Raw genomic sequence first — 21674 nt, 5'->3', positions numbered from 1 at the left:
AGTCTCCCCTAAGTGCAATTCTCATTTACATGGAATTAATTGTAGCCCCTCTTCCCTTGCCCCCCAAATGTTTGTCCACTGAAAAGCCTGGTCAATGCAACATTGAAGAGGAGAGGGGCTCCATTTGTTTAGGAAAAAAGCAACTCCCCAGTTTCAGGCTTGGAAGAAAAAATAGTCCTTCTTCTTCAAAGGCAGGAGTCACATTCCCTTTGCACTTCTCATGGAAGCTGCCCCAGTGAACCCCAGATGGAAAGTAAATGTCCTTGGCTGGCTCCCCTCATCATTAATGCATGGGCATGGCCATCAGGCTTTAGAACCTGCCTGTTAAGAGGTAACCTCTCACCCCCCATCCTTTCAAGGACACTGTCTTTGGATTTCTAGTAATACGTTTATAAACATTTGCATTGGATGTCTATTTGAAAGTTCTCTATTAACATCCTCACACCCAGTAAGTACCTAAGTGGACGTGGACTTAAGCAGGAAGCACGCAGCACCCTCTGGAGCAGGCCATTTGTATCCCTTGAAAAAGCTCCGATGACCTTGGATGTTTTTGATTAAAGTACTTCTGTTGCCACGTGTCAGCAAAAGTCATATTCTTTCTAGAAAAAGTCAGTGGGCTCCAACTTTTCTGGAGGTAACCATAGCAGCAGCCAGGGTCCATTAAAATGTTTTCTCTCTTCCCCTGTTCACCACCAGATAGATGCTCGAGGATTCAGCAAACACTGGGGAAGCAGAGGACAGAGGTTTGGTCGTGAAATAGCAACACCTTCTGCACTGAAGAATAATTAAACAATATTTTTAATTATACAGGAAAATCAAGCGCGTTGTTGGACGCTCCCAAGCTAGAGCACTTTACACTGGTCTGTATGTGTGGAACTGAACAGAGCTTGTTCAATTCTGAAATATTCTGAGAAATTACTTCAATTGTCAATTTTCCTCTACCCAAATAAAGGCGGAGCTTTATGACCCTCCTTTTCAGCTGAGGGAAGGAGGGCTGGGAAAAGACTCCGCATTTTTTAAAAAGCAGCCATATTTGCACTTCTCCCCACTGTGCAGCCTCTAAGCCATGTGCTGGGCTTTGTGGAATCTCACAAAATGGGAGCCCCTGAACTGACTTTTCTCTAGGAACCATTGAGACCCACACCCTCTTTTGTGTGTTTCTGGTCCACGCAAACAGAGAACCTAAATCACTTCGGACTCTTGGTTTTTTCATCCAGTGTTAACATTGGAGGGTCCGATCTTTCTGTAAACGGTTTACAAACCTCTCTAAGCAGACTCTATAAGCAGTCCAGAGCACCAGAGTGTCGGCTGTTTGCAAAGTGTTCTCTGAAGGTTTATGCAAATTGCTGCAGCAAAAATGTTGGTTTGCTTATTGCGGCAAACCCTCGGATGTTTTCAGATTTGAGCCAATTAGAAGGGCATCTCCTGCACTCGTCATTGCGAGTTGTCTGCATGAAACACTGTGATGGGGGTTTCTAGCCACTGGAAGAAAGAAGGTGGTGAGTGTGTGTGATTTGTAATTCCACAAGCCCTTTATTTGGAGACAAAACTATGCTTTTCCTAGCTACAAAAGGAAGCATATATACCTACATTTATTACCAACACTTTCTACACATGACTAATCTACGTATATGTACAAATACACCAAATATATACCAAAAATACCAAATTTGTAAATGTACAAATACGCTCAAATGTACTAATTATGCAACAGCCTTTTTCCTTACATGAGCTACGAGTTTACCATGGGTCAGGGGGCCGATGGGGCCAGAAGGTACAACACTTTCAGAGAAGCACAAAGTGGAGAGGAAATAAGAACATTTTTACCTCCCTTCCTTCACTGATTTCCACATATATCCATGCACCAGGTCCCACACCATACAGAGAGTCTTGCCCATATCGATGGCTCTAAAAATGATTTGGGGGGAGCATTGTTGTGTAGGAGAGAGCGAATTTTGCTAATAGAGGAGTCCCTTAAATGGAGGGCAGCTGGAGCTCAGCCAGCACCAGTCTCTAGCCAGCTTACTCCCACCCTCTCCCCAGCCAGGCTGTTCCCTAGCCATGCTTTCAGGCACTTGGTATACTTGCTCTAAACCAGTCAACAGCAGAGTCTCAGGCAACACACAGAGCAAAATGTTTCCAAATGCAGCATTCACGTTTGCAGCTGTCTCCTCTCGTGCACCACCCTTGATTTAAAATTGTCTTTCCTGGCTCAGGTCAGCGAATGCCACAGCCATGGCCTCTTCCCTGGATAGAAAGCCAGGTGGTGCTTCGCCTCTTGCCGAACCAGTGCCAACATCTCCCTGGTCCTTGAAACAGCAGGCAGACAGCTCACCAATGCCTGAGGGGGTGATACAGGCCTAAAACTACAGGATTCCAGTTTCTTACCTGTGCAATAAAAGCCACTCTGGAAATTAAAATGTACCTCTTTAAAAATATACAGGCATCTAGAAGAAGAAGAGAATTCTTCAATGCCTACCTGATAAAGGTGCTTTCCCTTTTGGGGGGAGAAATGTTAGCTTACTTGAATTTCTCCTCTTCCCTCCCGCCCCTCTTACCCCTCCTCTTCCCTCATAAAATGGCAGCTGTAGGAGCAGCCTCAAATAGAAAATGGGTATCTTGTTAATAACAGATCCCAAACCCCAGCATCAGCGCCAGCTCAGTGGAATAAGCTGTGGTGTAACCTGGACTCTGGGTTGTTCCCCACTGGACCTATGACTCCAGTCCTTTGCGAAGTTCAAAGCTTTCCAAGTATCTTATCAAGGTTATTTAGAGCAAGATGAAGTTGGGATAGCCTGGCCAGCCCTCTCTGGAATGAAAGAGAGGCCCCCCTCCTTGCACTGATTTATTTATTTTTACAGCAAGGGTGCACATACCCCCCCTTTTAAAAAATCAAGTAGACGCTTTAGCAGGATGTTGCCTTCACGTGAGCCCAGGCGATTGTTCCTGACTCAGGAAAAGGGTTATTAACGGCGCTCAAAGACACTAGCTCTAGAAAAAGATTCATTTCTTTTATTAAAGAGCTAGCTATGTTCTGCAGCGGTTGTTTACACTCGGATTTTTCTGCGTTTGCTCTCAAGGATTGTTTCAAATAGGTGAGGCCAACCTGGAGAACAGCAGAGGACGTACCAACCGACATCTGAGACGTGCACAGCAAGTTGGCTCACAATGGGCGTGCAAACAGAGCGAAGGGAATACAAATAAATATGGCACCTCCTCAAAAAAACGGAATCACAGCGGCGGCCACAGCACAGAGACCTAGCAATTTCAGGCAATACCAAGCACAGTTCAAAACGAAAGCAAGTTCAGAAACAAGAGGCATTCCACAAGGCGACTTGCCAAAGTAAAAAGTATATGAGTGAAAAGTTATAATTGGCTTTTCAAGTATTCATTCACTCTAGATGATTAAATTGCCATAATTTGTATAAACTATAGAAAATGATTAAATGTCAACTTTGACATTGTCCTGAAACTTCTGTCACTGGCCCAACATTTTCCCCAAGTTTAAGGAAGCTGCAGAGCCAGGACTACACATTACACTCTTCAGCTAACATGTGCTTTTTGAATATTTGGCCCAGACTTTTTCCCAGAGATATTACATTTACAAAATACTCAAAGAAACTTTTAGGAGTAAACAGAAGGCACCCGAACCATTCATTATAAAAGTAGAAAGAAAAATATAAATAATACATTTTAATCAAATAATATAAAGTAAATATTCTGCAGGCATAATTTTTTTAAAAAAATTAATAGACTTCTTTTAATTTACTCACCATAAAGAAAAAATTTTAAATGTTCAAGTGCACTTGTTTGATTAATAAAGCATTTTATATTCAATTGTTTAGTGCTAAACATTAGGAAGTTTACGTTGTTGAGGCAAAATCACCAGCTCAGCCATTAAAAACTACCATTATAAAAATATAGCTACAAGGTCAGAATCAAATTACTCTTACATAGGACAGCTCAAGGGCTGTTCCCGTACGACACTAGAAACTTTTTTTAAACACCCAAATCCCTCTCAAAGCGCAGAAACCTCAAGAGCAGTGACATGAAGGTAGCTTGAAATACAGGTAAAGTCCTTTCCAACAAAGAAAATAGGTGGTGTTCACCAGCATATGCTGATCATTAGTTTCAATAATCTGCGGTAAAATTTTAAAAGTGGAAGTTAATTTGTCGGGCCTTCGGCTCGGTCTTCCTCCAGCTCTTGGGCTTCCTTTTTGGTTTCCCCATCCTTCACCTCCTGTCGGGAAACCGGGAATTTGTCCTTGTTGTTCTCCTTTTTCCATTTCATTCTCCTGTTCTGGAACCAGATTTTTACCTGTCTCTCGGTGAGGGCCAAGGCGTGGGAAACCTCGATTCTTCTCTTCCTGGTCAGATAAGGGTTAAAAAGGAATTCCTTTTCCAGCTCTAGGGTTTGGAATCGACTGTAGGTTTGTCTTCCCCTTCGTCTACCAGGAGCTGCTGATTAAATCAAACAGAAAAAAAAGGAAAATAAATGTTTTAAAAATGTAATGGTGCATCTGCAGGTTGCTGAAGGTTTCTGGAACGGGTCTAAGGAGTGAAATATACACAACTCTCCTTAGGTCTGATATATATATAGGATGGGCAGTCAAGAGGGGCAGAGAAAACGTCTTCGCAATCATTCTGTCCCCATCGTCTTTACATGGTTTCCACTTAAAATAAAAAAGTTTATCTTACTTTATAAGAGTCACTGTAAGCTACACAAAAAGGAAAAGGAGAGGGAGAGGAAAAGGGAGTTTTAAAGCTAGAACGTGAGATGAAAGCAGATTTCTCCCCCTCTGCCCGCTTAAAAAAAAAAGCATCCCAACCTTGTGGTCTCATCCAGGGAAACATTTGAGAAGGAGACGAGCTCTGATTTAAGTGGTCTGGGTCCTCGCCAATATTACCACTGGACGATTTACAGTCAGGATATTGTACCAGCTCGGCCTCTTGCTGGGTCGTAAAAATCGGCTGTCTCTGTAAGTTATCGTATCCGTAAAACTTCGCGGGCTCCCGGTGACAGGCAATCCCGCCGCAGGGGGGAGGCGGCGGCGGCGGAGGGGGGGCGGCCTGGTAGGCTGCGGCCGGGCTGCCCCCTCCGGGGTGGAAGTACTCCTGGCCGGGACCGGGGCCGCCCCCACCACCGCAAGCCGGCCCGGCAGGCGGCGGCGACGGGTGCGGGTGCGCGTGCGCCTGCGGGGGCGCGTGCGGGAAGCCGGCGGCGCTGTTGCCATAGAGCTGCAAGGCGGCGGCGGCGGCGGCGGCGGCGTGGCGGCCGCCGACCTCTGGCGCGAAGTGACAGTCGTAGTAAGTGGGATTGATGGCCTCGCCCGCCGCCTTGTACTTGGAGTACAGCGGGTTCACGAAGTACGAGCTCATCGGGGCGGCGGCGGCCGGGGGCCGAGGAAGGGCGGCCCCGGGCGGGCGGGCGGCGCGGAGCAGGCAGGGAACGCGCCTCAGCGCGACCGCACTGCCGCGGGGGCCTCTGGGGCGGCTGCTGGCGCCGCTGGGGCCGCCGGGCTACGTTGCTGCTGCCACCCGCCCGCCCTCGCGTCGCCTCTGAGGCCGGGTAGCCGCGGGCCCTCGGCTAATGGGCGCTCATGCTCCGCTCTCGCGCCCGCCGCCTCTACCTCGCGCCGCCTCCCTGGCGGGTCGCGGGGCCTCACCCAGTCCCCGCGTTCCACCGCCCGCCCGGCCTCTCCCGGCGCGCGCCGGCTCGGCCTCAATAAAATCGCCGACGCCCCGGGTGACCTGCCCCGCTGCCTCCACTGTTTCCTCTCAGGCACCAGGCGGCCCTGCAGGAGCGCACCGGACAAGAAAAAAAGTACGCCCGGCCCACGGGGACACTCTTTGGCTTCGGTTTACAAACCCCCGCTCTGGAGGGAAAAGGAAAAAAACACCCTCTGCCCGCCGCCACCTCTCACCTCGCCCCCCCCCGCAGCCCCCTCCCACCGCTCTCGCCGCCGCTGCCGAGGCTGCCACCCCGGTGCGCCCCGGCAAGGCATTTTCGCACCAAGCCACTGCTCAGAGACGGAGCGAGATGGACGCGAGATAACCGCGCGGAGGGATCCGTGCGGAGGCGACACTGTTGCACACGATCGACGCCTCACAGTGGCTGGGAGATGCCTCCGCCGGCCTTAAAGGGGGCCCATAAAGCCGCACTGCCAAGGGCTCGCCGTGCCCCCGGGGGCCGAGGGAATGCGAGCCACGGCCGGCGGGGCGGGGGCGCAGCAGAGCCTTACACTTGGCGGGGAGGGAGGCAGGGAGGACACTCCCAGGAGGCTGTGGAGCAAATGACTCCCTCCCCGGTCCCCTGTAGCAGCCCTTCAGAGGCTGGCTGTGGCTTTTGCGCCTTTGGACACGAGGGCGCAGCCCAGGGAACGAGGGCAAGCCGTGTAGAAGATCCGGACCGAACATTTGCGTTAGGTCCTATCCAAGTAATTTGATTAAAGGCCACAAGGGTGACCCCCCAATACCTTGCATTATCAAAGCGAATCTAAGCCCTTCTTTTCCAGCCGAGCGGGCCTTGTGGAAATGAGATGTACATTTACCCTTGAAGCACTGCACGCCTGGCTGAGGCTCCCAGGTTAATTGATATTTAATGGAAATCATGCCCATGAATATAGTTTCCATCATTTCACCCTCGATAGACGTCAGTACCAGGCGCAGGGGGGAGGCTGAAGAATGTGGCGGGGCGGGGGGGGGGAACATTAGCATTGCTGAGGGAGTAAATAGAAAAGCAGACAGAAATGTTCCAAGGCGGGAAGGGAGGACTCACGCTGAGGTGGGTGGTATTTCCCCGGGCGAGACGCACGACTCCCGGGTCTCAGCCCCTGCGCGGAGCGGACCTGGGCAGGCAGTGGCCCCGGGCGGAGCACGGGGGACCGACGCCCGCGAGTCCGCCCAAGGAGCCTCCGGGCCGGCGTTCGGATCGCGCCGGTTCCAAGCAGCTGCAGGCGGTGCGCGTCTTCTGACGATTCTAGTTCATCCAACAAGCCGGTGAAGTTACCGCCGAGAGCGGGTGCCGGGCTCAGCTTTAAAAGTTACCGATCTTTCCAAAAGAAAAAAAAAAGAAAAAGCTCGCTCTAGCTTATGAGCGATGAGGAAGAGGAACGTCCCGTGTCATGTGGGGAAATCGAGTGTGAATCGGCAAAATATTCCTGATTTTAGAAACTCGCTTTGAAGCCGCTTAGCATTACACCACCGTTCACCTTCTCTTCTCCACATCTCCCGCTCCCCCCTCCCGTTTTCATGTCCAATAAATGTAATAGGTCTCTACATTTGAGTGCGTTTTCCTTTGCCTATTCTGCCTTTTTCGTGGGTTCTTTGGGTGACCCTTTTCCTTGGGATGATCCATTGTTGTTGAGGGCGGCAGGCCCACCGGCCTTGGGAACCGACCTCAGAAACACTCCCGAGCCCACCGAGGAAGCTCCAGCTAAAGCTAAAACACACCTCCCCGGCTTTTCACGCCAAATGCGAACGTCTAGAACCCCCCAGACGGCTCCCAAAGGTGCAGCAGGCGAGTGATTTCAACTACCCCTCTCTCCTTGTGGGGTGGCCCAGCTTGTGAGTGAGCTCCTGAGGTCAGTCCGAGTGGACTGAATATCATATTTTGCAAATGGAGAAAATAAGGTCGAGATGGAAAGGCATAACAAGATAACGTTTAAGACTCAATTGTTTCTACAGGGAATAGCTGAAAATGGTTAAGGTAAACGGATTTCTAATGAATCAAATAATAAAGGCATGCTTTGTTTAACTTTTAAATTAGCAGGGAGTGCAAGGAGGCTTTTGTTGGAGGCATGGTGACGGGTAAGGGTTTCTTGTTGTTTTCTGCCAGTTATCGCCAGGTAAAATTTCCTTTAAATCCGAAGGCGAACGAACTGATTCTGACAGTTAACGATTTGTACTCCAACCTTGCAAGTACCCAATTAAAAGAGTATCATTTTCAATAAAGCCTTGGAATGCAATTGTGCCTTTTTATTTCACTGTTTGGCGTGTGTGCGTGTGCGTGTTTAAACCCTCGATAGTGGGTTTTGGAATGGAATGGGGGGAAAAGAAGAACGAGCCTAGATCTCAATAATACAAGGCACCTTCTAGAACTTTGTGATTCCTGGGGCGGGAGGGCGGGGAGCGAAAAAGAAACACTACAGAATTCATTTCTACGCATTCTGGCCTAATTAAGAAAACATTATAACACAACATTTCCTCCTGGGACAAAACACTTAGTTTTTTGGTTTTTTTTTTCCTTCAAGCATTCTGTTTATAATCTGAATGGGAACAGAGTGCGATTAACTTCGTAAATAAAGATGTATGCTTTTACACATTTCTGTTCTGATACAATGCATTGACTTACCATAATGTTTTATAGTTTCAGCTGTGCCGTAGTCCAAATTTTCTGAAATCCTAAGCCAAAATTTTATAAGTAACAAACCCTTCCGGAGAATTTAACAGTGCACATTGCTTCTTTTTGCTTAAATTTATCCTAATTTTGAATTTAAAATAAGATTTTGAGTATCTTTAATCAAAACCTTCCGCCGCAACGCCAGCTTTACTATCACAAAGTGGAGCAACGGCGCTCTCTAGTGGCCAAATGCCATCTCTGGCCGACGGAGCTTAACTTCTCTTTATTCGACACAAACCATTTCCAATCTTGTTCTTTAGTTTGACTGGGGCTTGGATCACTGACACTAATAATGCTTCATCCCTTTGTCGACGAGTCAAGTGCAGCAAACAGGGGCTCCTGAATGCCAAAGATATTTGGGCTCCCAAGAGCTTCCAGTAGTGTCTTTTTCAAAAGCTTCCAGCCCTTCTTTTGCCAGACACAGTAAGTCCCCATTCTGTAATCGCCCACAATTATAGGATGGGCTAGATTTTTAAAAATCACAACTTTCTGAATATCAACTGCAACAGGCCTGTTTTTTCCCCCAATGGAGCCAGGGACTTCAAAAACTAAGAAATTATAGAAGTTACATTTGTTAATTTTTTTCTTTTAAAGCCGTTACACTTAGCATTAAATCGTGAATATTTGCTTCTTTAACTTTGTAATTTTAATGTTTCAGGCCCATTTCACTGGACAATGGAGGGGGGATAGAAGTCAAATTAAAAGCTTTTTGCTGTATCTCTGAATGGCTGTCTGAAAAGGCCCTGTTGGGCGGTGTTCACTGGAACTTCTACGCACAATAAGTGAGACATTAAATTTATATCAAAAGTCACATAGTGAAGTGAATTGACTAAGCATTCCACTTGGTTTTTTTTTTTTTTAAAGCCAAGACTTCAATCAGTTTAGGTATTTCCTGAGAGGTTAATCTTTTTTTCTCATTTTCAAAAATTCTTTCCTCTAATTCAGCTGTAACGATTAATTTTTCTATAAGCAAATATGTATAATTTCCAACAATATTTCTGCTACGAGGTTTGCAGTGGAGGGCCAGATATTTTTGTGAAAGGTCATTTAAGTAACTGCATCTTTTCCCACCGACCATGCGGCTGGGCCTAAGTAAATGACCCAAGATCACTAACTCTCCCACCCCCAAATAACAGGCCTATTTTTCTCTTTTTTAAAGTACAAGCTAGAAGGCGGCCATAGTCAAATATTATTGAGAGCCACCCACCGGCTACTTCTAATACCCAACCCATTTTAAAAATCAGAAATATATCGTCTCCTCCTTCCTACCGCCCTCCATTTTTATTCCCTAGGTGCTCACACCTCATCCGGGGGTCCCAAGCCCCTGCCTTCTTAGTCCAACAGAGTCCTGTTTACATTTTATTGTCCAGATTTTAAGACCCAGTTTTGTCTGCATTTTTCCTTTCCTCCCACAAACACAAACATCAAAATGAGGTGGTTTCAAAGAGAAGCGCCGGGCTTGTCGTAAACTCATTACCTCCAGACGTCTCGCCGGCTCGATGGCTTTATGACACCTTGTCTCTTCCTGTTTTCAAAGAGCCCAAGGTATCGGGTTGGCCGCAGGGGCGGGGGTACGCAGCACCTTCTGCCGGATCTGGGCCTTGGGTTTCCCTCCCAGCCCCCCTCTGCTTTTCCTTCAAGTCCCCTCTTTCGGCCGGATCCCCCAAAACTCTGCCATCGCCCCCGCCTTCCGCCCAGCCCAGGCCGCCCGGCGCCTGCCTCTCCGGCCTGCAAAGGCTGGGCTGGGCCCGATCCTTCACTTACAATGACCTTCATTTTAGCCTCTGAACGCGGCCCTCAGAGGGCCGAGCTGGGGGCTAACAACACAGAAACTGGGTAGGGGGAGGGGCAGCGGGGTGGGGATAGCTGCGGAGGAGAGCCTTGACCATTTTGATCTGCTAAGGTCACTTTGGGGCTCCCGTGCGGAGGAGCGGAAGCTCACGGTCTACCCGGCTCAGCCCTCCCGGAGCCAGCCAGCCAGCCCCGCGGACCTGGAAGAGTTGCCCCAGAGTGCAGAACTGGCCTCTCCCTGGTTTGGAGACGGGGTGTCGATGGCTGCGACTCCATGAGCAGAGGGAGAGGTGGGGCACGGTATGTCAAAGCCCCAGCGAGAGGGTGCCTGGCTTCTGGAGCCCGTGGGGCCGCTGGCACTGCTGCAAGGGTGACACTGGGCCCAGGGCACAGAGTTCGCAGAGGCACTGGAAGCAGGCTAGGCGGCCAGGGGAGGACGGCCAAGTGCCTCCAGGGGCCGGGCTCAAGGCTGGGTCTGCCCACCCAAAGGGAGACTCAGAGGCACATCAGAGAGACCTCTCAGGTGGAAGGGCCCCGGATTTTTAGCAGCGTCTCCTTCCCAGGGATGGGGGAAAAGTCCCATGAGGGTGACATTTTGCAGAGAGCCGGAGAAAGCAAGCACACAATGTTCAGGGCCAGCGTCTGGGCTCCATTTGATCAGGTCAGCATTTATTGGTAGGAAGCGGTAACATTTACAACTGGTCCTCAGACAGGAGCCGGGAGGGCCTACACCCGCGGCCGCCCACTGGAGCCAAGCCCTCCCGGGGAGAGAGCGGCTCCTCCAGTGCCCTGAGAAGAAACCCCCGACCCACCGGAGGCCCTGGGCTCCTCTCTCGGCCTCATTCCAGGTCTCAGTGGAGGGCCCGCGGGCTCCCTGAGGAAAGTGGGCTTCCGTAACCGGTGGGCAACACGGCCGGGGCTCAGCCTAGGCCGGCTTCCTCATTGTCGTCGCTCTGCCTTCGCTGTCGGAAGTGGGGTGCGCTTGGCCCCTGCTTGAGCAGCGCTGGGGGCTAAACTACAGCACTTTTCAGAAACATAGGGGACATTTACACAGGAGAGGGCTCCTCAAGCCGGCGTGCACTCACAAAATATAGCATTTCCTAAGGAACCAAAGGGACAGGAAACAGGGGAGCGGGATAGGGCAACACCCCAAAGCCACTTGGTTTCTCCAACACATAAGCGAGCAAATACAGTCCCCCAAATACCTCACAGAAACCAACCACACAGTCACTTCTACCTAAAAAAAAAAAAAAAAAAAAAAAAAGGCCGGGGTGGGGGGAAATGTCCGAATCGCTGGAGAACTTCTGGAAATCAAGCACACACACACACACACACACACAAAAACCCTCTGCCACTGCAAAGCCGAGCGGTCCCACCGGCGCCGCGCCGGGTCAGTCTCCTTTGGGGCATTTCTCCTTGCTCATCTTTTTCATTTTCATCCTACGATTCTGGAACCAGATTTTGACCTGTCTCTCTGTGAGGTTCAGAATCCTTGCCACCTCATAGCGCCGGTCCCGGGTGAGGTACATGTTGAAGAGGAATTCCTTCTCCAGCTCAAGCGTCTGGTATTTGGTGTAGGGACAGCGCTTTTTCCGGGTGGAGCGAGCGTGGATCCAGTTTGCTGCGGGGTTGTCTATGAAGAGGGGTGTTTGGAGAAGGGGAGTGAGGGGCGGAGGGGAGGCAGGGAGAGACGGCAGGGTGGGGGAGAGAGGTCGTTAAATTAATTTCACCAAGGATGGCTGCTTTTCACAACTTGGGGGGAATTATCATAAAAAGCCTTAATGCCCGCGCTCTGTTTACCGTACAAACCGCGCGCCCAGGGTAGGTGGTTATGGGAAGCTTTTTTATGGATGCGTGTTGCTCGCCTAGGCTAGGGTAGGCGTCTAGACGTTTTTATAGGTTAGTAAAACTATCAGTTTTGCACATTCGAGCCTTACAGGTTTCAGCAATAAATCAGAGGGCAATTTCTTTTGCACTTACTTGGGTCAAGTTGCTGCTGCGGCGGCTGCGGCTGCTGCTTCTCCTCCTCCTTCAGCGGGCAGCCCGGGCTCGGGTGGTCGCTGCGAGCCGAGGGCTCCGATGAGCCGCCTGCCCCGGACCCAGACCCGATCCCCGCCCCAGGCCCGGTTCCCCCAGCCACTGCTGCCGCCTTGTCCCGTAGGAACGAGTTGCACGAGAACTCGGGGCCGCCGCTCCCCTGGGACTCCCGGGCCGCGGAGCACTCAGTCCGTTTGGAGGAGGAAGACGAGGAAGTGGAGGAGGAGGTGGAGGTGGAGGTGGTGGTGGCGGCGGTGGCGGCGGCCGGTGCCGCTCCATTTTCAGGCTTAATCCCGTAGTGGCGCCCGTTGGGTGGACCGCTGGGGCCAGGGCTGGGACCGGGGCCCGGGCCACCGTCGCCTCCGCCACCGCCCGCACCGCCCGGGAAGCCGGACAGCGGCTCCATCCAGGAGCGCATGTAGCGGCCGGGCTCGGAGGCGGCGGCGGCCAGGGGCGGCGGGGGCACGTATGGGTGGTAGAGGCCGCTCATCGCCGCCGCCGCTGGGGCCTGGGTGGGCACCGCGGACCACGAGGCGGAGAACACGGCCGATTTGGGGGCGAAACTACACGAGGCAAACTCGGCGGCGGCGGCGGCCGGGCTGTCGGCCACACCTGCGGGCCTGCCCTGCGCGCCAGGCCCTGGAGGTCCGAAGCGCGCGGCGAACACTTCGTCGCCCTCATGGCCTATGAGCGAGTCCACGTAGTAGTTGCTGAGGGTGCCACTGGAGGACATTTTGAGGCGCCGTGCGCTCCCACCCAAGGTTACACTGCCCGCCGCCGCGCCGCTCCCCGCCGGCGCCCGAGCCGCCGACTAGTTCGCAGGCTGCAGCCTCCACCATTGGTCGCGCGGCCCACGTGATCATATTTACCAATACCGGGAGTAAATCAGTCCGCTAAACTGGGGGCTGCTGTGATTTAAAAAAAAAAAAAAATCATCAACATAAGCGCGGCAATTAGAGCCCGCGGGTCCCGACCCGTGCGCCGGGCTCAGCCCGGCCTGACTCGGCCAGCCCGGAGGCGGCTGGGACCACACGCCCGATCGCGGCCGGAGGAGGCGCTGGGGACTATTTGTTCCCCACTTCTGGCCGCACTCGGTCTTGCAGTCCCGAGCTGGTGCTGCCTCCCCAGTGCCTGGGCTCCGAGCTACCGGCCGTGCGTCCTGGGCGCACCCAGCACTTGGCAGAGCCCAGAGTAGCCCGGGGAGGGGGGGAGCGCAGAGCCGGTGCGGCCCGAGACAGGACGGCCTTCGGAGGCCGCCCCCCTGACGCCCGAGGGGAGTTCTTCTCCCCGTGCCTCTCTCCCGACCCAAACCCACCCCTCCCTACGCATACCCACACACACGCTCTCTCACAGCTTGTCGTGTTGTTTAAAACAGGTGGAAGACCTCTGTAATGATATTATGCCTTTCAATAAAAATTTTATGAGGTGTATTTGATTATAGATTAATGTGTCCCTAATAAAACGGACGGATGGAGCAGCTCGGAGGGCCCCCTCCCCCTACCACACTCACACGCGCGCGCAGCCACACACACCCCCGACGTGAGGCTGAGCACACGCCGAGGCCCGAGGGGTGAGCTGGGGCGGCCTGGCCCGTGGGCTGGGCGTGGCGGCGGCCACCGCCCGGGCTCTGTCTGCCCTCGGAAGTGTCCGCAAGCTGGCAGTGGGCACCGCGCGGACAGTGGCGGCCAGGGTGCCTTGACTTCTTCGGGACTTCTGGAAAGGTCCTGGAAGAGAACACGCCATAGGGCAGAACCCAGATTGTAGAGCAGGCCCGCTCCCACCCGCTGCCCCCTGCCCCCGACTCGCCTCAAAGAGGCCAGCATCTCCCTGGGCCAGGCCGATTCCCATGGTTCCCACTTAACGGCCTCTGAGTGGATTCCGGATACGTCTTTTAAATGGCTTGGTCCTTGGGCTACTCTCTTAGGAATTCTGTTCTTTCTTTCTTTCTTTTTTTTTTAAGCCTCCAAAGGTAAGGCTGGGCAGCCTTGAATCTGAGGGAAATGCCCATTGTCACTCCCAAATCCATGGTACAGAGCCTCGGAAGCCCGGCTGGGAGCCGAGACAAAAGCAGCCGGGCCGCCGGCGGTGGAGGATATATTCCTCGCTCTACAAGTTGCCCAGCGCACCCTTGGAGGGCTCCCAGCCCACCTCGAGCACCGGAAAGGAAGGGGGGAAATGGCTATTTCTGGCCTAATCGATTGCCTTTGCCAATGGCTTTCTGATTTTATTCCAGAGGAGCTGCCTTTGCCTGTAGCACGGGTGTTCCTCCAAGACATGGCCCCCTGTCAACAACGAATGGTGCTCCCCACATCGCGGGGGGTAAACTGAGAAGCTAAAATTGCCCTCCTCTTCTGCCTAACCAATGGAGGTCTGGGCAAATCTATTCCAGTGTTCCCAACCTGGCACTGATGCACAGCCATCCCTCTTCCACCTAGGAAATGGCTCCCCTAAAGGGTTCTGTCTTGGAACTGGGAAAGACTCTTCGTTTTCGGGAGGAAGTTTAAAACTCTGAATAAATACTGAGTCTCCCAAATACTCCTTGGATGAGGGTTTTAAGGCTCAGACTCCCTAAAAAAGGGGACAAATGAAAAGGACGTGTTTTGTGAAGCTGCTTGAATCTATCGGAGACCCTCTGAAACCACAGTACAACATGGGGTAACGAATTCTCTGTCAGATCATCCCCCCAAGGCCTCTCCTCTCTTCTCCCTGGCCAGACTGAAGTCTGGACCCTCTTGGGCTGAGGATCCTGCGATCTATCTATCTATCTATCTATACACACACACATACACACACACACACACACACACACACACATGTGGAAGCTGGCTGGAGTTTTCTGAGCCATGGTGGTAGCTGGAACATTGGACTTCATGGGAAGTCATATTTATCTGTAAATTCTCTTTCGGTCACCCTTCGTATATTTTCTTGCCTCCCAGATACAATGGCTCCAACCAGCATTTTTAATTAAATAGGGGGAGGATTAACTGGGGAAAACCTTTTCTTCCTTTAAAAAATTTTTTCTTGTAGGCCACCAAAAGGTAATGACTGAGCATAAAATCCTTCCACAAGGAAACCAGGGCAACGTGGGATGGGAAAACTCACCCATCCTCGACTTCACTTTGGCCTGGCTGTCTTGCGCTTGGGATGGGGGTGGGGGTGGGGGTGGGGATGGGGATGGGGATGGGGATGGGGGTGGGGTGAGGGTGAGGGAAATGGGGGCTGAATTGGATCCGAGGCAATGCTAAGTTGCTGCTTGTCCTTGCTCCTGTAATGGAGGCCTGGCGGCTTCCAGGTGGGCAAGACAGATTTCAACCCAGCCCCTGATGATGGCACACCAGCCAGAAATCTCCAAGACTCCACTGAAAGCATTAAAAATAACACAACCAAAACCAAAGAGAGGAAGACACACAAGTGGGGAGCTGCGAGGAAAATGCGGTTTGGGCACAGGCTTAACTTACCAGGCTGAGACTAGAGGGGAAGCTCACACCCACTGACAAATCAATTATGTTACTATCATGGGGGGAGGGGGAGAGGGGACCCTCCTTCTTCCCAGCTAGGAAAACAGTACACACAGTCTGGATTATCACTCCCCTGACCACTGCCAAATTTCAGCACCAAAGACCCCCTTCAGCTTTTCTCTCCCATTTCCCCTCCCCTGCTCTCTACCACCCAGTCAACTGCCCCAAACAAGCAATTTAACAGGAAGACAATCTCACCAAAGTCTTTCATTTCCACCGTAACATATTTCCATTTCAGAAAGCAGAGGGAGTACACTCGTTTCCAGAGTTTATTGCATTATACATGCGACCAGAACATGCACAGAAAGGACAGGTTGCTGTTGTACTTCTACCAAACCATAGATGCACCACAAGGGAAAGGCTACAAGGCAAATTCTCAATATTCCATCTCACCAAGGACAATTGCTAAACTCATTTGCAAAAAGATACATTGTAATGTGCTTTTTTAGTCCCTCCCCCCAAAGCTTGTGGGTTTTCTTAATCTTTTTAAAATATATATGTAAAAGTACTTTTAAGTACTGGATGTACTCAAAACACCATGAGCTCATGGACTAACCACACACACAGACCTTTTGTGTTAGGAAAAACATGAAAAAGTCACATTGCTGGATGGACGAGTGGATTGATGGATGCTCTACAGTTCCAATAAGTTAAGACCCAAACGAAAATTCTCAATAATAGTTACCCTGCATTACGATGAAAAAAATAATAAATTACATGTGCTAGTTTATATATATATATATATATATATATATATATATATATATATATATATATATATACACTCATAGGGATTACAGATCACTTGCAGCACGAACAGAATGACCCCAAAGTCACATTCTAGCAGGAAACAATAAAAAACAAAAACAAAATAAAAAAACAAAGAGCAATGAAGGTTTTGTGTCCGCCTTCCCAGTCCTCCAGCACTCGGCCCTGGAAGTCGGTGCCCCCTCTCCGATCCTGGCCTCTGACGGGCCTCGGACCTAAGAGAAGGTGAGGTTGGCGGTCAGTTCTCGGATCCGGTTCTCTCGGCTCATCTTCTTGAGTTTCATTCGGCGGTTTTGAAACCAAATCTTGACCTGCCTGTCGGTGAGGTTAACGCTCTTACTGATCTCTAGGCGGCGCTCGCGGGTGAGGTACATATTGAACAAGAACTCTTTTTCTAATTCCAGCGTTTGGTGCTTAGTGTAAGGGCACCTCTTCTTTCTGCCACTCTTTGCAGTGAGCCAATTGCTGGTTGGAGTATCAGACTTGATTTCCTCTAACAAAATTAAAGGGAGAAGAAGAAAAAAAATCAAGAATTTTTTTTTCTCTCAGTCTGTTCAAATGTACCCTTGGCCATGACCCCTCTGGCAGCCAGGCCCTTTGGGAAATGCTGGTATTACACATTACTCACACGAAGTAGGCCCTGGAAGGGATTTGTAAATGATGCCAGATTAGTTAAAATACCCCAAATGACACGATGGGTGGGTACTCTTGCCCTCTGTGTCAGTGTTCCCTCTCTCTCTCTCTCTCTCTCTCTCTCCCTCTCCTTTCTGACCTGCACAAAATATTAGTACAATAGTAAACTTTCAGGATCTCACCAGCAACATTCTAAGTGATCATCTTACAACAGGACTAGAGTGGAACAAGCAAGTCACAGCCTGACAAGCCTACAAACCCCACTGCTTCCTCAGATCCTCATGTCTGCCACTTCTTTCCCACTTCTCCTAGGCAGGCAGGGAGCCCCGCGCAGCCAGGTTTATAGGTACCAATTCTCTTTCAAAAGATAACCGAGTACACCTTCTCCGCCCTGCTTGGGCATCGTTGTGTGCCCAAGAATTTCCTGAATTCTTATGCCTTCTTGCCCCCACACAAAAACATTCTCCCAGAAATGTAGCTCCTTGCTGTGGCCCAACTCTGAGCACTGGGGGAGAGGATCAGGGGCAGAAAAGCCAGAGCCCCTGGCTCTTTGACCTGCCCAGCCCTCAGGCTGGCCCTGCTGGGTGGGCCACACACATTCCATTCTCTCCTCCTTCTGCCTTTGCCCACTTTGCAAATGGATTGCAAAGCTTGAGGCACTTTCCCCAGACAAAGCCAAGGTTACCTAGCTCCACAGAGGCAAGGAGCCCTGCTCTTTCTTCGGCCCAAGCACCAACCGGCCCAGCTACCTCATTCCCCTTGCCGCCCCCAAGCTCGCAGGATGCGGGGTGCATACACTTGAACACGAACACGGTGCCTTGGACCACCTTAAAATCATCATTGGGTGAAAGGCAGGGCTGGGACTACAAATCTGAGCAGGAGAAAGGAGGTTCTGGGGCCGTGTTTACCAGCCGCAGGTCTCATTTGCGCTCTTTTGTTGCATTTCAGGTCTAGCTCAGGAAAAATAAGCCCAGCAAGCCCTTCCTCTGCCGGGGCGCCATCAGCGCGGGGCCAGGAGTAGCCAGGAGGGTGAGGGCAGCGCGGGAAAAACGGAAACCATCTCGGGACTAAGATTGCCCCTCTAAGAGCGGGGAGGAGTGGCACTTGCCAGTCGGGGCCCCAGGCTGCCGGGTTCGGCACTGGGCACCCAGGCGTTCCCTCTCTCTGCCGGGTTCCCGGGCTGCGCGCCCCGCTGGGGTGGCAACTCTGCTCATACCTTTGCTTTCCTTCTCCTGTACTTCGGGACTGGACACGGAGACCTCAGCCAGGCAGCTCCTCTCTTCTGGAAGGCCGCCCTTGGCCTCGGGGCTCTCCACCTGGGAGACTTTGGCGGGCTCCTGGCCACTTGCGGGCTCGTTCATCTTCTTTTCCATCTGCAGCTGGGCGGCCGAGAGCTGCGGCTTGGCCGCGCCGCCAGGGTTGAGCTGGAGCATGACTGTGGAGCTGCCTTCGGGACTGTTATTGTACTCTTGGGTTTTCCCGGTGGCGTAGGTCTGACTCAGTCTAAAATATCCAGGGACAGGAACCTCAGGGTTCTCAACGGGACAGGACTCAGGGACCAGCCTCTGGTACGAAGGGACCTCAGCAGAAATGAGTTTGTTGCGCTTATCAGAATACATGCAGCAATTGGATTCTTCCTTAATGTTGGTGGTGAAGGAGCAAGTAGGGACTTGCTGTGTAACAGGTTGCTCTATTCGACAAGATCTGTTCGGGTCTGTCCAACTGTCTACTTGAGGTATATACGGATGCACATTCATACCCATATTTTGGTGGTTCACTTCTCTTTTGGCCAGAGACGGGAGTAGTCCACAGGTTTGCATTCCATAGGTCCCCATGTCTGCGCTAGGTGGTGGCATGTACATGCCGGCGCTGCTCGAATAAAAACTGTCACTCCTGCAGGCACTGATCAAGGAATCTACTAAAAAAGTATTAGCAGCAGGAGAGCTGTTGGGAAAGGACATTTTGGGGAGGAATTTGAAGAAGAGAGATTGTGTCCTTTGTAGGCTGACATCTCTACGAAAACATTCCCCGTGTAATTGTGGATGCCTCTGCCGACCACATGACAACCAAGCCAATGAGATTTGAAAATGGCCTTGAGCCGCAGCCTCCTCACAGGTCACGTGCTCCAGAGCCCGGCCAGCCGGCCGCGTAAGCACGGACAACAGCGACATCTACTACGCGCCCGCGATAGTGCGCGCTGGAAACAACCGGCCCAGCACTCTCCGCCGTCCGCCAGCCTCCCGGGGCTCGCTCGGCCCGCCCGCCCCACTCGCGTCCCCCACTCCAGCCGCTGGGCCCCGCAGGCGGAAGGAAAGGCTCGGCTCGAGGGGTCTCCGGGAGGACACACGCAGGGAGGGAAGCCGGGGCGCCGTGGCGCCAGCACACAGAAGCATTCTACGCGCACGCCCAGGCAGAAGGCGCCCGAGAGGGCCAGGGCCAGGGCGGGGTTGGGGGCCCAGCCTGGTTCATTTTGTCCCAGGCAGCCTGGGAAGGTGAGTTGGATTCCCCAGGCTCTGAGACATACCACCCCAGGGGTCCACAGTAAAGAGCTCTGGTGCGGAGACGCGGCCAAGATATCCTGGGGAGCGGCGGCGAGAAGGGCCGCGAGAGCCGAGAGGCCACGCAGCTGGCCGGCCCCGCGGAACCCCGAGGACCGGCCCGGCCCCGGCGCTGTCCTCTGACTCGGCCCACCCGCCCCATCCCCCGGCGCCTCCGCGCCCCGGTGGGCTACCCGAGCCTTCGGCTCTCCGTGGAACCACACCCCAATCTCTGAGGGTCGGGCCGCTGGGAGCTTTCAGCCCGAGACAGTCCCTCGCCAGCAGTTCGCTATCCGCGAAAGCATCCCCCGGGCTCCCAGCGGAAGAACTAAACCAACTAAACAGAGGATTCCTTCCCCACACGCCCTGATAGTAGAGGGCAAAGAGGAAGGAAGAGAGAAAAGAATGTTTTCTAGGAAAGGAGGAAACTCTCGCCCTCAGACTCCAGAAGTTTTAGAAAACTGACTGGGCCAAGCAGGAGAGAGAGAGATGCAAAGGTGTCATTTGGTTCTTCTGCACAGAAAAATGTTTTCCTTTTATGGATTTTGTAAAAGCACTGGTTTCTGACAAGTGCAAGGCACAAAAGGTTGTGGAATTTATTAATACATATTAAGAAGAATCAGGGTGATCAATAAAATTCTCATCTACATTCTTGGGCTACTTGGTAATTTTCTGGCTTCTGAAGGTTTTTAAAGAGTTATACCCGCTGTTGCCACACACGGGAAGATATTTTATTAACAAATCAATTGACACTTTGTAAAGGATAAGATTAATAGTTAAGATTTAGCAAAATGGCGTTTGCTTTATGAATTATTGAAAATTATACTATTGATTTTTCCCCTTCGCTGCTAACCAAGAAGGTCAATTTTTGTTTTAACACAAATTGTCAAATATTAAAAGCTATACTTTTGTCAGAAGTTGAGTTTTATAGTTTTGGACAATTCCTAAAAGTATTTGACATGATTCGATTCTGCTTGGGTAAGGGAAGGGAGGGAAAAAGGAGGTGGGGAAACCTCAGTCCTCTGTTTCCTTTGGTGAGGGAAAGTTCTATAAAGAGGATTTCGTCTGGGGTTGTGGTCAACCTCATTAAAAGAACCACCAGCACCACCATGGAAACTCAGAGTTTTATGAGAAACTTCCTCCCTTGTTCTCTGGTTGCAGGCGGTGAGCGGTCCTTCGGAAGCCGTGGCCTCCGGGCAGCAGCAGGGAGCTTTAACCTTGATTTCCAAAGGCTTGCCCTAGACGAGGGACCCCGGCTAGGGTGCTGGAGCCGATCCGGCTTCCCGGATCCCCTTTCCTGCATCTGGGAGAGGAAAAGGGCCCTGGAAACTCTGATCGTAAACCAGTTCTCTGTCCAGGAAGGCATCCGTGTTTTCTTCTCCCCACACTAGTCCTGTCATGGGCTGGCCTTGGATGTCAGGCCCAGAGACTGAACTTGTGGGCAAATTGGGTTTCTGCCTCAGCAGAACTTTTTTTTTTTTTTTGGAACCTGATGCTCAGCCTACTGGGGGACATAATAGCCCGCTCGCTCCTTCACAAAGACCTTTCCCAACAAACTCTTTGTCCACCCCTCCCCAAAAGGAATCTCCCCTGGCCTGGTGGAAATAGTCGTTGGACATTATTATCGGCCTTGGGACAGCTTCGGCTGTCCCCTCACAGTGCCCTCGCCCAAACAATAACCCCTTTTAAAAAACTCCGCAGTGGCAGTGAGACAGACCTTTTAAACCTTTACGCAGCTGTTCAAATACAACATCATTGTCAGGTTAAAAGCCTGGCGCCTCTAACTGCTCTGGCTGCGGGATGCCGCGGATGAAGCGGAGGTTTAAACATTACCTTCGGCAGGGGTGAGTGTTTTTAAGCCTGGGGGTGGGGGAGTGAGGAAGGCAGGGAAAAACCCAACTTTTGACTGTAGTCTGCTAAGGTCCTGTTCAAAGCTAACAGCCACTGACTAGCACCCTGAAATTTGCTTTCTCTCAAGGCGGAGATCAT

The 21674-nt window shown here is 51.6% G+C and overlaps 3 protein-coding genes across 5 annotated transcripts; all 3 read right to left on the bottom strand.

Annotated features, from left to right (window-relative positions):
- Window positions 1–2997: 2997 nt before the first annotated feature.
- HOXD8 (homeobox D8) lies at window positions 2998–5998 on the bottom strand. Of its 3 annotated transcripts, XM_065881133.1 has the most exons (3): window positions 5925–5998; window positions 4830–4977; window positions 2998–4461 (listed from the first exon to the last, which is right to left on the bottom strand). In XM_065881133.1, exons 2-3 carry the CDS (start codon window positions 4852–4854, stop codon window positions 4166–4168), a joined length of 321 nt encoding a protein of 106 aa, XP_065737205.1. In that variant the 5' UTR covers window positions 4855–4977; window positions 5925–5998; the 3' UTR covers window positions 2998–4165. The 3 variants fall into 3 exon arrangements, with proteins under 3 accessions (XP_065737205.1, XP_065737203.1, XP_065737204.1); XM_065881131.1 differs by lacking the exon at window positions 5925–5998 and having other exon boundaries at window positions 4166–4461; window positions 4830–5379; XM_065881132.1 differs by lacking the exon at window positions 5925–5998 and having other exon boundaries at window positions 4166–4458; window positions 4830–5379.
- A 4844-nt stretch (window positions 5999–10842) lies between these two features.
- On the bottom strand, window positions 10843–12983 carry HOXD9 (homeobox D9). The gene is made up of 2 exons (XM_065880670.1): window positions 12173–12983; window positions 10843–11825 (listed from the first exon to the last, which is right to left on the bottom strand). Exons 1-2 carry the CDS (start codon window positions 12960–12962, stop codon window positions 11584–11586), a joined length of 1032 nt encoding a protein of 343 aa, XP_065736742.1. The 5' UTR covers window positions 12963–12983; the 3' UTR covers window positions 10843–11583.
- A 3747-nt stretch (window positions 12984–16730) lies between these two features.
- Window positions 16731–19109, bottom strand: HOXD10 (homeobox D10). The gene is made up of 2 exons (XM_065880745.1): window positions 18365–19109; window positions 16731–17008 (listed from the first exon to the last, which is right to left on the bottom strand). Exons 1-2 carry the CDS (start codon window positions 19107–19109, stop codon window positions 16731–16733), a joined length of 1023 nt encoding a protein of 340 aa, XP_065736817.1.
- Window positions 19110–21674: the final 2565 nt, after the last annotated feature.

The sequence above is a fragment of the Phocoena phocoena genome, chromosome 7, assembly GCF_963924675.1.
Source record: "Phocoena phocoena chromosome 7, mPhoPho1.1, whole genome shotgun sequence".
Taxonomy (NCBI): domain Eukaryota; kingdom Metazoa; phylum Chordata; class Mammalia; order Artiodactyla; family Phocoenidae; genus Phocoena; species Phocoena phocoena.
The sequence above is the reverse complement of the archived record's forward strand: the minus strand, read 5'-3'. Positions and strand labels throughout refer to the sequence as shown.